At 51.7% G+C, this 16805-nt stretch overlaps 1 protein-coding gene across 1 annotated transcript in view; it reads left to right on the forward strand.

Moving 5' to 3' along the window:
• Positions 1-16805, forward strand: part of COL11A2 (collagen type XI alpha 2 chain) — a 141299-nt gene that overhangs the window by 17874 nt on the left and 106620 nt on the right. Inside the window, exons 2-3 of the mRNA XM_067465616.1 lie at positions 7818-7985; positions 11521-11731. Coding sequence (XP_067321717.1) covers positions 7818-7985; positions 11521-11731 — 379 coding nt within the window. The remainder of the gene's footprint in view (positions 1-7817; positions 7986-11520; positions 11732-16805) is intronic.

Here is a 16805-nt window from a genome sequence, read left to right on the forward strand (position 1 = left end):
CTTCACACAAAACCAGGAAATACGGTCATGACCCTCGATGGGACACATCCTTCCAAACCTTGAAGCCTGGCTCTTGTGGCTAAACAGACCCCTCACCTCCACCATTGTGCACATGGCATGGCTTCCAAAGCTTTGGCCATTTTGGTGGCCGCGCTTGTCCATCTCCTTCTTATAGAATCATAGAATCAAAGAGTTGGAAGAGACCTCCTGGGCCATTCAGTCCAACCCCATTCTGCCAAGAAGCAGGAATATTGCATTCAAATCACCCCTGACAGATGGCCATCCAGCCTCTGCTTAAAAGCCTCCAAAGAAGGAGCCTCCACCACACTCCCTCCGGGGCAGAGAGTTCCACTGCTGAACGGCTCTCACAGTCAGGAAGTTCTTCCTCATGTTCATGTGGAATCTCCTTCCTTTCTTGTAGTTTGAAGCCATTGTTCCCTTGCGTCCTAGTCTCCAGGGAAGCAGAAAACAAGCTTGCTCCCTCCTCCCCCCTGTGGCTTCCTCTCACATATTGATCCATGGCTATCATATCTCCTCTCAGCCTTCTCTTCTTCAGGCTAAACATGCCCAGTTCCCTAAGCCGCTCCTCATAGGGCTTGTTCTCCAGACCCTTGATCATTTGAGTCGCCCTCCTCTGGACACATTCCAGCTTGTCAATATCTCTCTTGAATTGTGGTGCCCAGAATTGGACACAATATTCCAGATGTGGTCTAACCAAAGCAGAATAGAGCATGGGGAGCATTACTTCCTTAGATCTAGACACTAGGCTCCTATTGATGCAGGCCAAAATCCCATTGGCTTTTAGACATGTGGCTATTCTTTCTTCCAAGTGGAGATGTCTGACCAATGTGGGATGCGTTGTTATTCAAGCTCCTTTGCTCCAAGGCAAGTGGAGCGGGGGGGGGACCTCTTTTTAGAAGTCAAGAAACAGAATTATTATTGATGTTGTTGTTATTATTTGAAACACAACAAGATGAGTCCACAGCAAACAAAGTCACTCTGCTGGCTGTTGTATCGGATCACATGTCGGACCTTTCCCAAGTGTCTTGGACTGTGTGATGTATCGGTGAATAATGTGTGCAGATCCCAATAAGGTGGCCTTTAACAGCTGGTAATTTTGTCAGCGCCGATTGTGTTTAAGTCCAGGCCAAGGTCTTGAGGCACTGCACCCAGTGTGCCGATCACCACTGGGACCACTTTGCAGATCAATCTTTAAATATTTATTTATTTATTTATTTATTTACTACACTTGTAGACCGCCGTTCTCAGCCCTGGGGCGACTCACGGCGGTGTACAACATATAAAATCAGGTACAATTTACAACATCAGCAATATCAAAACAACATTAAACAACATCACTATCAATAATACAATTACACTAAGTCATTCGCGTCGTCTCATCGTTGAACCACAATCCAAATCTCGTTATCCGTGTTCCGTTCCAATCGTCATTGCCAATTGTTGCAGCACTTACTCAAACGCCTTCTCAAACAACCACGTCTTTAGTCTCTTGCGGAATGTCATAAGGGAGGGCGCCAGTCTGATGTCCACAGGGAGGGTGTTCCACAGCCGGGGGGCCACCACCGAGAAGGCCCTGTCCCTTGTCCCCGCCAGGCGGGATCGAGCGAAGGGCCTCCCCGGACGATCTCAAAGTCCTCGTGGGCTCATAGGCCGAGATGCGGTTAGACAGGTATTTTGGGCCGGAACCGTTTAGGGCTTTGTAGGCCAACACCAGCACCTTGAATTGGGCCCGGTAGCAGATCGGCAGCCAGTGGAGCTGGTACAACAAGGGCGTTGTGTGCTCCCTGCGTCCCGCTCCTGTTAGTAACATGGCTGCCGCGCGCTGGACTAGCTGGAGCTTCCGGGCCGTCTTCAAGGGCAGCCCCACGTAGAGAGCGTTGCAGTACTCAAGGCGGGATGTGACCAGAGCGTGTACTACCGTGGCCAAGTCAGACTTCCCGAGGTACGGGCGCAGCTGGCGCACGAGCCTGAGCTGTGCAAATGCTCCCCTGGTCACCGCTGAAACCTGGGGGTCCAGGCTCGACGATGAATCCAGGATCACACCCAAGCTGCGAACCTGCGCCTTCAAGGGGAGTGCGACCCCATCCAGCACAGGCTGTAACCCTATATCCCGTTCGGCCTTGCGACTGACCAGGAGGACCTCTGTCTTGTCTGGATTCAATTTCAATTTGAATCCTCACATTGTGTCAGCTTTTCCTGTTGTTTCTCTTCAATCCTGCTGTGGTCCTTCCTTCCTTCACCTGAGACTCAGAGCTGCACACGATTCTAAAAACAGCACAAATCTGCAAAGTATAAACCTTAAGCACAAAGTGGTTCATAACAAATGGTGGGAACCATTGGAACCTGCCGTACTTAACGGCCCGGAGCCTTCCCTTTCTTTTCAGGAGCTTTTCCGGCGTGGAGGCTGTTCTAAGGTTTCCAGTTCTGATCCTAATCTGGACCTGCTTCACTTTTCAGAACAGGAAAGCGGAAAAGCAGCGGCGGAGGCAGCAAAGGGCTCTCAGGTGTTGCCTTGAAACCCTCCTGCATTCAGGCAGATTCCATGGAAATGTACAAGTCTTAGTAGAATCATAGAATCCTAGAATCAAAGAGTTGGAAGAGACCTCCTGGGGCATCATCCAGTCCAACCCCATTCTGCCAAGAAGCAGGAATATTGCATTCAAATCACCCCTGGCAGATGGCCATCCAGCCCCTGTTTAAAAGCCTCCAAAGAAGGAGCCTCTACCACACTCTGGGGCAGAGAGTTCCACTGCTGAACGGCTCTCACAGTCAGGAAGTTCTTCCTCATGTTCAGATGGAATCTCCTCTCTTGTAGTTTGAAGCCATTGTTCCATTGCGTCCTAGTCTCCAAGGAAGCAGAAAACAAGCTTGCTCCCTCCTCCTCCCTGTGGCTTCCTCTCACATATTTATACATGGCTATCATATCTCCTCTCAGCCTTCTCTTCTTCAGGCTAAACATGCCCAGCTCCTTAAGCCGCTCCTCATAGGGTTTGTTCTCCAGACCCTTGATCATTTTAGTCGCCCTCCTCTGGACACATTCCAGCTTAGAGTCAATATCTCTCTTGAATTGTGGTGCCCAGAATTGGACACAATATTCCAGATGTGGTCTAACCAAAACAGAATAGAGGGGTAGCATGACTTCCTTAGATCTAGACACTATGCCCCTATTGATGCAGGCCAAAATCCCATTGGCTTTTTTTGCCGCCACATCACATTCCTGGCTCATGTTTAACTTGTTGTTCACGAGGACTCCAAGATCTTTTTCACACGTACTGCTCTTGAGCCAGGCATTGTCCCCCATTCTGTCTCTTTGCATTTCGTTTTTCCTGCCAAAGTGGAGTCTCTTGCATTTGTCACTGTTGAACTTCATTTTGTTAGTAGTTTAACATTGACTGTGTAAGAGACCCATTCCCTCGTTGTTGTCGTTGTTGCATGCCTTGAAGTTGCTTTTGACTACACTGTGGAATTAATGCAGATTGGCCCCACTTGAAATGCAACGCGGTCCTGAGAGTTGTAGTTTTGCAAGGCCTTCTCTGGCAAAGAGAGCGGATGTCTTGCCAAATAATAACAACAATGGGTTGCTGTGAGTTTTCCGAGCTCTCTGGCCATGTTCAGAGGCATTCTCTCCTGATGTTTGGCCCACATCTATGGCAGGCGTCATCAGAGGTTGTGAGGTCTGTTGGAAATGAGGCAAGTGGGGTATCCTTGTGGAACGGGTGGGAGAACGAACTCTTGTCTGTTTGAGACAAGTGTGAATGTTGCAATTGGCCACCTTAATTAGCATTGAATGGCCTTGCAGCTTCAAAGTCTGGCTACTTCCTGCCTGGGGGAATCCTTTGTTAGGAGGTGTTAACTGGCATCTGATTGTTTGCTGTCTGCCTGGGGGAATCCTTGGTTGGGAGGTGTTAACTGGCACCTGATTGTTTGCTGTCTGCCTGGGGGAATCCTTTGTTCGGTGGTGTTAACTGGCACCTGATTGTTTGCTGTCTGCCCGGGGGAATCCTTTGTTGGGAGGTGTTAACTGGCACCTGATTGTTTGCTGTCTGCCTGGGGGAATCCTTTGTTGGGAGGTGTTAACTGGCACCTGATTGTTTGCTGTCTGCCTGGGGGAATCCTTTGTTGGGAGGTGTTAACTGGCACCTGTATGTTTGCTGTCTGCCTGGGGGAATCCTTTGTTGGGAGGTATTAACTGGCACCTGATTGTTTGCTGTCTGCCTGGGGGAATCCTTTGTTGGGAGGTGTTAACTGGCACCTGATTGTTTGCTGTCTGCCTGGGGGAATCCTTTGTTGGGAGGTGTTAAGTGGCACCTGATTGTTTGCTGTCTGCCTGGGGGAATCCTTTGTTGGGAGGTGTTAACTGGCACCTGATTGTTTGCTGTCTGGAGTTCCCTTCTTTAGTTACTATCTTGATTCTGGTGTTTTTAATACTAGTCACCAGATTTGGAGCCCCCGGTGATGAGTTGCTGAACTTGCTGATCAAAAGGTTACAGGTTCAAATGCGGGGAGTGGTGTGAGCTCCCGCTGTTAGCCCCAGCTCCTGCCAACCTAGCAGTTCAAAAACATGCAAATGTAAGTAGATCAATAGGTACCACTCTGGCAGGAAGGTAACGACGCTCCATGCAGTCATGCCTATGGCCACATGACTTTGGAGGTGTCTACGGACAACGGCGGCTCTTCGGCTTAGAAATGGAGATGAGTAACACACCCCAGAGTCAGACATGACTGGACTTAATGTCAGGGGACAACCTTGACCTTGATATATAAAATATTAATATAATAATTTAAAACAATGATGTCTCTCTATATAAAAGTCAAAGTATGTTGGTATGTGTGTGTGTGTTTGTCTGTGTGTCCCACTAAGGCTGTGGGTAGGTGAAGTGGCCCTCTGTGATGTCACTGGGAAGATGAAGGGGTATGTGTTTGAAGGGAAGAGGGAAGGAAAGGAAGGAAGGCAAGAAGGGAGACAGAAGGGAAGGGAAAGAAATAAAAGCAAGGAAGGAAGAGAAAGGAAAGGGAAAAAAGGCAGGAGAGGGAGGGAGGGAGGGAGGGAGGGAGGGAGGGAGGGAGGAAGGAAGGAAGGAAGGAAGGAAGGAAGGAAGGAAGAGAGGAAGGAAGGAAGGAAGGAAGGAAGAGAGGAAGGAAGGAAGGAGGGGAGGGAGGGAGGGAGGGAGGGAGGGAGGGAGGAAGGAAGGAAGGAAGGAAGGAAGAGAGGAAGGAAGGAAGGAAGGAAGAGAGGAAGGAAGGAAGGAAGGAAGGAAGGAAGGAAGGAAGAGAGGAAGGAAGGAAGGAGGGGAGGGAGGGAGGGAGAGAGGAAGGAAGGAAGGAAGGAAGGGAGGGAGGGAGGGAGGGAGGGAGGGAGGAAGGAAGGAAGGAAGGAAGGAAGAGAGGAAGGAAGAGAGGAAGGAAGAAAGGAAGGAAGGAAGGAAGGAAGGAAGGGAGGGAGGAAGGAAGAGAGGAAGGAAGGAAGGAAGGGAGGGAGGAAGGAAGGAAGGGAGGGAGGGAGGAAGGAAGGAAGGAAGGAAGGAAGGAAGGAAGGAAGGAAGAGAGGAAGGAAGGAAGGGAGGGAGGGAGGGAGGGAGGGAGGAAGGAAGGAAGGAAGGAAGGAAGAGAGGAAGAGAGGAAGGAAGGAAGGAAGGAAGGAAGGAAGGAAGAGAGGAAGGAAGGAAGGAGGGGAGGGAGGGAGGGAGGGAGGAAGGAAGGAAGGAAGGAAGGAAGGAAGGAAGAGAGGAAGGAAGGAAGGAAGGAAGGAAGAGAGGAAGGAAGGAAGGAGGGGAGGGAGGGAGAGAGGAAGGAAGGAAGGAAGGAAGGAAGGGAGGGAGGGAGGGAGGGAGGGAGGGAGGAAGGAAGGAAGGAAGGAAGGAAGGAAGAGAGGAAGGAAGGAAGGAAGGAAGGAAGGAAGGAAGGAAGGAAGAGAGGAAGGAAGGAAGGAGGGGAGGGAGGGAGGGAGGGAGGGAGGGAGGGAGGGAGGAAGGAAGGAAGGAAGGAAGGAAGGAAGGAAGGAAGAGAGGAAGGAAGGAAGGAAGGAAGGAAGGAAGAGAGGAAGGAAGGAAGGAGGGGAGGGAGGGAGGGAGAGAGGAAGGAAGGAAGGGAGGGAGGGAGGGAGGGAGGGAGGAAGGAAGGAAGGAAGGAAGGAAGGAAGGAAGGAAGAGAGGAAGGAAGGAAGGAAGGAAGGAAAGAAGGAAGGAAGGAAGGAAGGAAGGAAGGAAGAGAGGAAGGAAGGAAGGAAGGAAGGAAGGAAGAGAGGAAGGAAGGAAGGAGGGGAGGGAGGGAGAGAGGAAGGAAGGAAGGAAGGAAGGAAGGGAGGGAGGGAGGGAGGGAGGGAGGGAGGAAGGAAGGAAGGAAGGAAGGAAGGAAGGAAGAGAGGAAGGAAGGAAGGAAGGAAGGAAGAGAGGAAGGAAGGAAGGAGGGGAGGGAGGGAGGGAGGGAGGGAGGAAGGAAGGAAGGAAGGAAGGAAGGAAGGAAGAGAGGAAGGAAGGAAGGAAGGAAGGAAGGAAGGAAGGAAGAGAGGAAGGAAGGAAGGAGGGGAGGGAGGGAGGGAGAGAGGAAGGAAGGAAGGAAGGAAGGGGGGGAGGGAGGGAGGGAGGGAGGGAGGAAGGAAGGAAGGAAGGAAGAGAGGAAGGAAGAGAGGAAGGAAGGAAGGAAGGAAGGAAGGAAGGGAGGAAGGAAGAGAGGAAGGAAGGAAGGAAGGGAGGGAGGGAGGAAGGAAGGGGAGGGAGGGAGGAGGAAGGAAGGAAGGAAGGAAGGAGGGAGGGAGGGAGGGAGGGAGGGAGGGAGGGAGGGAGGGAGGGAGGGAGGAAGGAAGGAAGGAAGGAAGGAAGGAAGGAAGGAAGGAAGAGAGGAAGAGAGGAAGGAAGGAAGGAAGGAAGGAAGGAAGGAAGAGAGGAAGGAAGGAAGGAGGGGAGGGAGGGAGGGAGGGAGGAAGGAAGGAAGGAAGGAAGGAAGGAAGGAAGAGAGGAAGGAAGGAAGGAAGGAAGGAAGGAAGGAAGGAAGGAAGAGAGGAAGGAAGGAAGGAGGGGAGGGAGGGAGAGAGGAAGGAAGGAAGGAAGGAAGGAAGGGAGGGAGGGAGGGAGGGAGGGAGGAAGGAAGGAAGGAAGGAAGGAAGGAAGAGAGGAAGGAAGAGAGGAAGGAAGGAAGGAAGGGAGGGAGGGAGGAAGGAAGGAAGGGAGGGAGGGAGGAAGGAAGGAAGGAAGGAAGGAAGGAAGGAAGGAAGAGAGGAAGGAAGGAAGGAAGGAAGGAAAGAAGGAAGGAAGGAAGGAAGGAGAGAGGAAGGAAGGAAGGAAGGAAGGAAGGAAGGAAGGAAGGAAGGAAGGCAGGCAGTAGATGGGTTATGTGGTATCTTATATAGGTCAGGTTTGATGTGTAGCTCACCAAGCCTAGGACTGGAAGAGACCCCAAAGGCCATCTGGTCCCACCCATACAGTTTTCCCTAAAAGACACCACCAAAGCCCTCCTGACAGATAGCCACCCAGCCTCTGCTCTCTCAGCTGCTCCTCATAGGGCTTGGCTGCCAGACCTTGGGTTTCCCTCCTCTGGACAGGTCAATATCCCCTTCCTGGATGGCTTTGCCAAGGACTGGACTTGGGGTTATGATTATTATTATTCCAGGTGAGAAGGTCTGCCCAAAGTAGAAGGAAAGAGGGGCATTGTGATGTCCATTAGTCCTATGGATTTGGCCCAGAAGCGCATTGGGCTTTTCCGCTGCCGCATCACACTGTGGGCTCACCCTCAAGTCGTGTGCCCCCCCCCCATAAACCTGGGCATTTTAAAGTCCTAACCCTTCTTCCTTCTATCCGCAGGAGACCCGGTGGACATCCTGAAGGCGCTCCAATTCCAGAAGCAGCCCGAAGGAGTGCGCAAAGTGACCGGCCTCTGCCCCAAGCGGCGCTCCGGATCGGGGCCCGATGTGGCCTTCCGTGTCTCCCGACAGGCCCAGATCAGCGCCCCCACGCGGCAGCTCTTCCCAGGTGGGCTATGGGGAGACCCTCCACTGCTCAAGCACCATTGTGATTCCCATGATCGGGAGACTCATGGGATCCTAGGAGGGAAGGGGCCCCCAGGGGGCATCCAGACCAACCCCCTTCAGCCACAGAGGGAGACACTGTCCAAGTCCTCCTGACAGCTCTTCCCAGGTGGGCTATGGGGAAACCCTCCACCACTCACTCACCATTGCGATTCCCGTGATCAGGAGACTCATGGGATCCTAGGAGGGAAGGGGCCCCCAGGGGGCATCCAGACCAACCCCCTTCAGCCACAGAGGGAGACACTGTCCAAGTCCTCCTGACAGCTCTTCCCAGGTGGGCTATGGGGAAACCCTCCACCACTCACTCACCATTGCGATTCCCGTGATCGGGAGACTCGTGGGATCCTAGGAGGGAAGGGACCCCCAGGGGCCATCCAGACCAACCCCCTTCAGCCACAGAGGGAGACACTGTCCAAGCCCTCCTGACAGCTCTTCCCAGGTGGGCTATGGGGAGACCCTCCACCACTCACTCACCATTGCGATTCCCGTGATCGGGAGACTCATGGGATCCTAGGAGGGAAGGGACCCCCAGGGGCCATCCAGACCAACCTCCTTCAGCCATAGAGGGAGGACCTGTCCAAGCCCTCCTGACAGCTCTTCCCAGGTGGGCTACGGGGAGACCCTCCACCACTCACTCACCATTGCGATTCCCGTGATCGGGAGACTCATGGGATCCTAGGAGGGAAGGGACCCCCAGGGGCCATCCAGACCAACCTCCTTCAGCCACAGAAGGAGACACTGTCCAAGTCCTCCTGACAGCTCTTCTCAGGTGGGCTATGGGGAGACCCTCCACCACTCACTCACCATTGCGATTCCCGTGATCGGGAGACTCATGGGATCCTAGGAGGGAAGGGGTCCCCAGGGGCCATCCAGACCAACCTCCTTCAGCCACAGAGGGAGACACTGTCCGAGTCCTCCTGACAGCTCTTCCCAGGTGGGCTATGGGGAGACCCTCCACCACTCACTCACCATTGCGATTCCCATGATCGGGAGACTCATGGGATCCTAGGAGGGAAGGGGTCCCCAGGGGCCATCCAGACCAACCCCCTTCAGCCACAGAGGGAGACACTGTCCAAGTCCTCCTGACAGCTCTTCCCAGGTGGGCTATGGGGAGACCCTCCACCACTCACTCACCATTGCGATTCCCGTGATCGGGAGACTCATGGGATCCTAGGAGGGAAGGGACCCTCAGGGGCCATCCAGACCAACCTCCTTCAGCCACAGAGGGAGACACTGTCCAAGTCCTCCTGACAGCTCTTCCCAGGTGGGCCTTGGGTGGGCCATAGGGAGACCCCAATAGATCAGGCATCATCATGAGCATGATCATGAGACTCAAGGGATCCTAGAGCTGGAAGAGACCCCCAAGGGCCATCTAGACCAACCCCCTTCTGTCGTAGAAGAATACACTGTCCAAACCCTCCTGATGGGTCTAGATTTGGGGGCTGAAGACCCCAATCTCATGAGACTCCTAGGCTCCTAGAATGGAAGGCACCCCCAGGGGACATCTAGTCTGAGCCTCTTTGGCCATGACAGAAGTTTTCCTGACAGTTCTGTTCAAACACTATCATGATCATTAGACCCATGGTATCCTATTGCTGGGAGGGACCTCCAGGGGAAATCCAGACCAACCCCCTTCTGCCATAAAGGAAGTCAGGAAGACACAATGCAAGCCCTCCTGACAGCTCTTCCCAGGTGTGCCAGTGGACCAGGCATGATGATAGCTATCATGATCACGAGACTCATAGGATCCTAGAACTGGAAGGGGTCCCCAAGGGTCATCCAGTCTAACCTCGTTTGGCCATGACACAATCCAAGCCCTTCTGATAGCTCTTCCCAAGTGGGCCAAAGGAAGACCCCAATAGATCCGGCATTGTTGGTGTTGTCGTCATCCTCATTTTCATCATGATCATGAGACTTATAGCATCCTAGAAGTGGGACTCCCAGAGGACATCCAAACCAACCTCCTTCAACGTAAATATAGGCACAATCCAATCCACACCAACCTCCTTCAGCGTAGAGACAGACACAATCCAAGTCCTCCTGACAGCTCTTCCCTGGTGGGCCTTAGGGTGGGCCAAAGGGAGACCCCAATAGATCAAGCATCATCATGACCATCATCATGAGACTCAAAGGATCCTAAAGCTGGAAGAGACCCCCAAGGGCCATCTAGACCAACCCCCTTCTGCCGTAGAAGAAGACACTGCCCAAGCCCTCCTGATGGGTCTGGATTTGGGGGCTGAAGACCCCAATCTCACTCTCTTTCCATGAGTTTAGGTTTGCCAGAGATGAGGATGAGGATGATAATGAGTCTTTGCAAAGAAATTCACCTGAGACACCACTGAGTGCTTCAGTCATGTATTTAGATTTCTAATTCCTGATGGAGAAGAAGCCAGTGGAGCTTTCAAGGCTTGCATCTCACACTTTGTGTCCATTGGGTTCATAGAATCATAGAATCAAAGAGTTGGAAGAGACCTCATGGGCCATCCAGTCCAACCCCATTCTGCCAAGAAGCAGGAATATTGCACTCAAAGCACCCCTGACAGATGGCCATCCAGCCTCTGTTTAAAAGCTTCCAAAGAGGGAGCCTCCACCACACTCCGGGGCAGAGAGTTCCACTGCTGAACGGCTCTCACAGTCAGGAAGTTCTTCCTCATGTTCAGATAGAATCTCCTCTCTTGTAGTTTGAAGCCATTGTCCCATTGCGTCCTAGTCTCCAGGGAAGCAGAAAACAAGCTTGCTCCCTCCTCCTCCCTGTGGCTTCCTCTCACATATTTATACATGGCTATCATATCTCCTCTCAGCCTTCTCTTCTTCAGGCTAAACATGCCCAGCTCCTTAAGCCGCTCCTCATAGGGCTTGTTCTCCAGACCTTTTATCATTTTAGTCGCTCTCCTCTGGACACATTCCAGCTTGTCAATATCTCTCTTGAATTGTGGTGCCCAGAATTGGACACAATATTCCAGATGTGGTCTAACCAAAGCGGAATAGAGGGGTAGCATTACTTCCTTAGATCTAGACACTAGGCTCCTATTGATGCAGGCCAAAATCCCATTGGCTTTTTTTGCCGCCACATCACATTGTTGGCTCATGTTTAACTTGGGTTGGTTGAAGAAAGGTAACTCTGGGCCCTTCTACACTGCCATATAAAATCCAGATTATCTGCTGTGAACTGGATTATAAATCAGTGTAGACTCATATACTGATATAACGTGGATTATCTGCTTTGATAGCCCGGATCATATGGCATTGTCGAAGGGGTCTCTGGTTTGTGGATTGTGGATGTTGTTGTATTTTCCTGTGTGGCATATACTGAGAGTCTATTGTGGTGGCAATGGTGGTGATGATGGCATCTCCCAATTTTCGTGGCTGCCTTGGGTTAATTGAGAGCCTGCTATAGCTCTAGCCTATAGGATAACGTTAGCAGAGGTGTCTCCTCTTCCATGGCCATGTCACCTCCTTCATCCTCCTTCTTCTCGCAGGCAAATTCCCAGAGGACTTCTCCCTGATGGCGCTGGTGAAGCCCAAGGCGGGCCTGCAAGCCTTCTTGCTCTCCATCTACAACCAGGATGGGATCCAGCAGCTGGGCTGGGAACTGGGGCGCTCCCCAGTCTTCCTGTACGAGGACCAAACTGGGCGCCCGGCCCCCGAAGACTACCCCATCTTCAAGGGGGTCAACCTGGCCGATGGCAAGTGAGTGGCTGCCTTCCCTCCCTTTCCCCCTCGCTTTGCACTGCTGCCCTGCAATCTCACAGAAGGGGTCCTCAAAGGCCATCTAGTCCATCCCCTTCCTGCCAACTGAGGTCCACCCAACCTCCATTTAAGGGCCTCCAAAGCAGGAGAGTCCACGGCCTTCTCAAGTAGTCCATCACCCATTAGAGTTGGAAGTGACCCCCAAGGGATCCACCCAACCTCCATTTAAAGGCCTCCAAAGGAGAGTCCATGGTCTTCCCAAGCAGTCCCAAGTGTTGGAAGGGATCCCCAAAGGCCATCTAGTCCTGCCAACTGAAGTCATCCTGTCAACTGAGGTCATTTAAAGGCCTCCAAAGAAGGAGAGTCCATGGTCTTCCCAAGTAGTCCATCACCCATTAGAGTTGGAAGTGACCCCCAAGGGATCCACCCAACCTCCATTTAAAGGCCTCCAAAGGAGAGTCCATGGTCTTCCCAAGCAGTCCCAAGAGTTGGAAGGGATCTCCAAAGGCCATCTAGTCCTGCCAACTGAAGTCGTCCTGTCAACTGAAGTCATTTAAAGACCTCCAAAGAAGGAGAGTCCATGGCCTTCCCAAGTAGTCCATCACCCATTAGAGTTGGAAGTGACCCCCAAGGGATCCACCCAGCCTCCATTTAAAGGCCTCCAAAGGAGAATCCATGGTCTTCCCAAGCAGTCCCAAGAGTTCGAAGGGATCCCCAAAGGCCATCTAGTCCTGCCAACTGAAGTCATTTAAAGGCCTCCAAAGAAGGAGAGTCCATGGCCTTGCCAAACAGTCCATCACCCATTAGAGTTGGAAGGGACTCCCAAGAGCCATCTAGCCCAGCCCCTTTCTGCCAACTGAAGTCATCCTTTGAGAGGTCCATCTAACCTCCATTTAAGGGCCTCTAAAGAAGGAGAGTCCATGGCCTTCCCAAGTAGTCCATCACCCATTAGAGTTGGAAGTGACCCCCAAGGGATCCACCCAACCTCCATTTAAAGGCCTCCAAAGGAGAGTCCATGGTCTTCCCAAGTAGTCCCAAGAGTTGGAAGGGATCTCCAAAGGCCATCTAGTCCTGCCAACTGAAGTCATCCTGTCAACTGAAGTCATTTAAAGACCTCCAAAGAAGGAGAGTCCACGGCCTTCCCAAGAAGTCCATCACCCATTAGAGTTGGAAGTGACCCCCAAGGGATCCACCCAACCTCCATTTAAAGGCCTCCAAAGGAGAGTCCATGGTCTTCCCAAGTAGTCCCAAGAGTTGGAAGGGATCTCCAAAGGCCATCTAGTCCTGCCAACTGAAGTCGTCCTGTCAACTGAAGTCATTTAAAGACCTCCAAAGAAGGAGAGTCCACGGCCTTCCCAAGAAGTCCATCACCCATTAGAGTTGGAAGTGACCCCCAAGGGATCCACCCAACCTCCATTTAAAAGGCCTCCAAAGGAGAATCCATGGTCTTCCCAAGTAGTCCCAAGAGTTGGAAGGGATCCCCAAAGGCCATCTAGTCCTGCCAACTGAAGTCATCCTGTCAACTGAGGTCATTTAAAGGCCTCCAAAGAAGGAGAGTCCACGGCCTTCCCAAGTAGTCCATCACCCATTAGAGTTGGAAGTGATCCCCCAAGGGATCCACCCAACCTCCATTTAAAGGCCTCCAAAGGAGAATCCATGGTCTTCCCAAGCAGTCCCAAAAGTTGGAAGGGATCCCCAAAGGCCATCTAGTCCTGCCAACTGAAGTCGTCCTGTCAACTGAAGTCATTTAAAGGCCTCCAAAGAAGGAGAGTCCACGGCCTTCCCAAGTAGTCCATCACCCATTAGAGTTGGAAGTGATCCCCCAAGGGATCCACCCAGCCTCCATTTAAAGGCCTCCAAAGGAGAATCCATGGTCTTCCCAAGTAGTCCCAAGAGTTGGAAGGGATCCCCAAAGGCCATCTAGTCCTGCCAACTGAAGTCATCCTGTCAACTGAAGTCATTTAAAGGCCTCCAAAGAAGGAGAGTCCATGGCCTTGTCAAACAGTCCATCACCCATTAGAGTTGGAAGTGACCCCCAAGGGATCCACCCAGCCTCCATTTAAAGGCCTCCAAAGGAGAGTCCATGGTCTTCCCAAGTAGTCCCAAGAGTTGGAAGGGATCTCCAAAGGCCATCTAGTCCTGCCAACTGAAGTCGTCCTGTCAACTGAAGTCATTTAAAGGCCTCCAAAGAAGGAGAGTCCATGGCCTTCCCAAGTAGTCCATCACCCATTAGAGCTGGAAGGGATCCTAAGAGCCATCTAGTCCAGCCCCTTTCTGCCAACTGAAGTCATCCTTTGAGAGGTCCATCTAACCTCCATTTAAAGGCCTCCAGAGAAGGAGAGTCCATAGCCTTCCCAAGAAGTCCATCACCCATTAGAGTTGGAAGGGACCCCAAAGGCCATCTAGTCTAGCCCCTTTCTGTCAACTGAAGTCATCCTTTGAGAGGTCCACCCAACTTCCATTTAAAGACCTCCAAAGAAGGAGAGTCCATCACTTCCCAAAGTAGTCTATCACCCATTAGATTTGAAAGGGATCATGTGGATAATCTAGTTCAGTGGTTCTCAACCTGGGGTCCCCAGATTTTTTTGGACTTCAACTCCCAGAATTCCTAACAGCTGGTAAACTGGCTGGGATTTCTGGGAGTTGTAGGCCAAAACACCTGACGACCCACAGGTTGAGAACCACTGATCTAGTCCAACCCCCTTCAGCCAGCCAGGAAGACACAACAGAACCACCCCAAGAGATGTTCATCCAACCTCCATTTAAAGACCTCCAAAGAAGGAGAGTCCACTACCTTGCAAAGTAGTCTATTATCCACTAGAATTGGAAGGGACCCCCAGGGGCCATCTAGTCCATCCCCTTCCTGCCAACTGAAGTCTTCCTTTGAGATGTCCATCCAACTTCCATTTAAAGACCTCCAAAAAAGGGGGTTTCCATCACCTCCCAAAGTAATCCATCACCCATTAGAATTGGAAGGGATCCCGAGGGTCATCTAGACCACCCCTTGCTGGCCAGCCAGGAAGACACAACTGAAACACCCCAAGACATATTCATCCAGCCTCTCAAAACAGGAGAATCCATCCTCCCCACGAAAGGGGTAGAATCATAGAATCCTAGATTCCAAGAGTTGGAAGACACCTGGTGGGCCATCCAGTCCAACCCCATTCTGCCAAGAAGCAGGAATATTGCATTCAAATCACCCCTGACAGATGGCCATCCAGCTTCTGTTTAAACGCTTCCAAAGAAGGAGCCTCCACCACACTCCGGGGCAGAGAGTTCCACTGCTGAACGGCTCTCACAGTCAGGAAGTTCTTCCTCATGTTCAGGTGGAATCTCCTCTCTTGTAGTTTGAAGCCATTGTTCCATTGCGTCCTAGTCTCCAAGGAAGCAGAAGACAAGCTTGCTCCCTCCTCCTCCTTGTGCCTTCCCATCACATATTTATCCATCATATCTCCTCTCATCCTTCTCTTCTTCAGGTTAAACATGCCCAGCTCCTTAAACCGCTCCTCATAGGGCTTGTTCTCCAGACCCTTGATCATTTTAATCACCCTCCTCTGGCCACATTCCAGCTTGTCAATATCTCCAATTGTGGTGCCTAGAATTGGATATAATATTCCAGGTGTGGTCTAACCTAAGCGGAATAGAACATGGGGAGCATGACTTCTCAGTCGGTTCCTTGAGCTGTCAAAAGGGAAGTCAGACTGGATGACCTCAGAGGATTCTGGGATTCTAGGATTCCTTGCAGTGGGGGGGAAAGTAGGGAAATAATGGGTTGGGGATGTGGCTTTAAGCATCCCAATGCCCCCCTACAGAAATTGGGACAAGGAAGGGGCATGAATATGGGGCAGGTGTGCTCCAAGGTGTGTCCTGTCAGACCTCGCAAAGTCTTGCAAAGGAGAGGAAAGCCACCGGGATGCTTTCAAAGCATCTGGAGAAAAGGGACAGCAGAGGATTCCCTTCCAAGTCTCAGCCGGAGTGAAAAACCCATATATTTCCCCGCAAACACTCCAGGATGTCCGAATACCAGGAGCAGGCTGCTCTGTTATTCCTATTCCAGACATTTGGTCAGCTGTTTTTCAGCCGGCAGAAGACGTAAGGCTGGGCATTCTTTCCATGTGTCGCCCAGGAGAGGCCTTTGGGCAGGAGCCGCACTGCCTCTTGGCCAAGGCCCTTGGGATCCCCACCACTGCCCAGGGATCATGGGCACACCCCTTAGCCCTGTCCACACTGGGCATTTCATGCAGTTCAAAGCCAGCTTCTGGCTGTGGTGGCCAGAAAGGGAATGACCAGGAAAGCAGGTGAAAGAAAGAATGAAAGCAAGCAAGCAAGCAAGCCCCTCATGTGCATCGTGCTTTGTGCCATCACCACCTGAGTTCCAGGGTTTCCGATATAATCCTATGCATGGCAAAACCACTTCTGTCAATGCTGGTTTGGAACTGAGTTAAGTGGTCAATGTAGATAGGCTCCCTGTTAGCAGCAGCCAAATTCCCGGACCGGGGCCTAAAATGATCCTATTTCCGTCTCTGAAAGGGAAGGGCTAGAAGGCATGATCATCAAGTTTGCAGACGACACCAAATGGGGAGGGAGAGCCAAGACTCCAGAGGACAGGAGCAGGATTCAAAGGAATCTTGACAGATGAGAGAGATGATGGGCCAAAACTAACACAATGAAGTTCAACAGGGACAAATGCAAGATACTCCACTTTGGCAGAAAAAATGAAATGCAAAGATACAGAATGGGGGACAACGCCTGGCTCGAGAGCAGTACGTGTGAAAAAGATCTTGGAGTCCTCGTGGACAGGAAGGTAAACATGAGCCAGGAATGTGATGTGGCGGCAAAAAAAGCCAATGGGATTTTGGCCTGCATCAAGAGGAGCCTAGTGTCTAGATCTAAGGAAGTAATGCTCCCCATGCTCTATTCTGCTTTGGTTAGACCACACCTGGAATATTGTGTCCAATGCTGGGCACCACAATTCAAGAGAGATATTGACAAGCTGGAATGTGTCCAGAGGAGAGCGACTAAAATGATCAAGGGTCTGGAGAACAAGCCCTATGAGGAGCGGCTTAGGGAACTG

Source organism: Anolis sagrei, chromosome 2 (assembly GCF_037176765.1).
Source record: "Anolis sagrei isolate rAnoSag1 chromosome 2, rAnoSag1.mat, whole genome shotgun sequence".
In the NCBI taxonomy this organism is placed as follows: Eukaryota; Metazoa; Chordata; class Lepidosauria; order Squamata; family Dactyloidae; genus Anolis; species Anolis sagrei.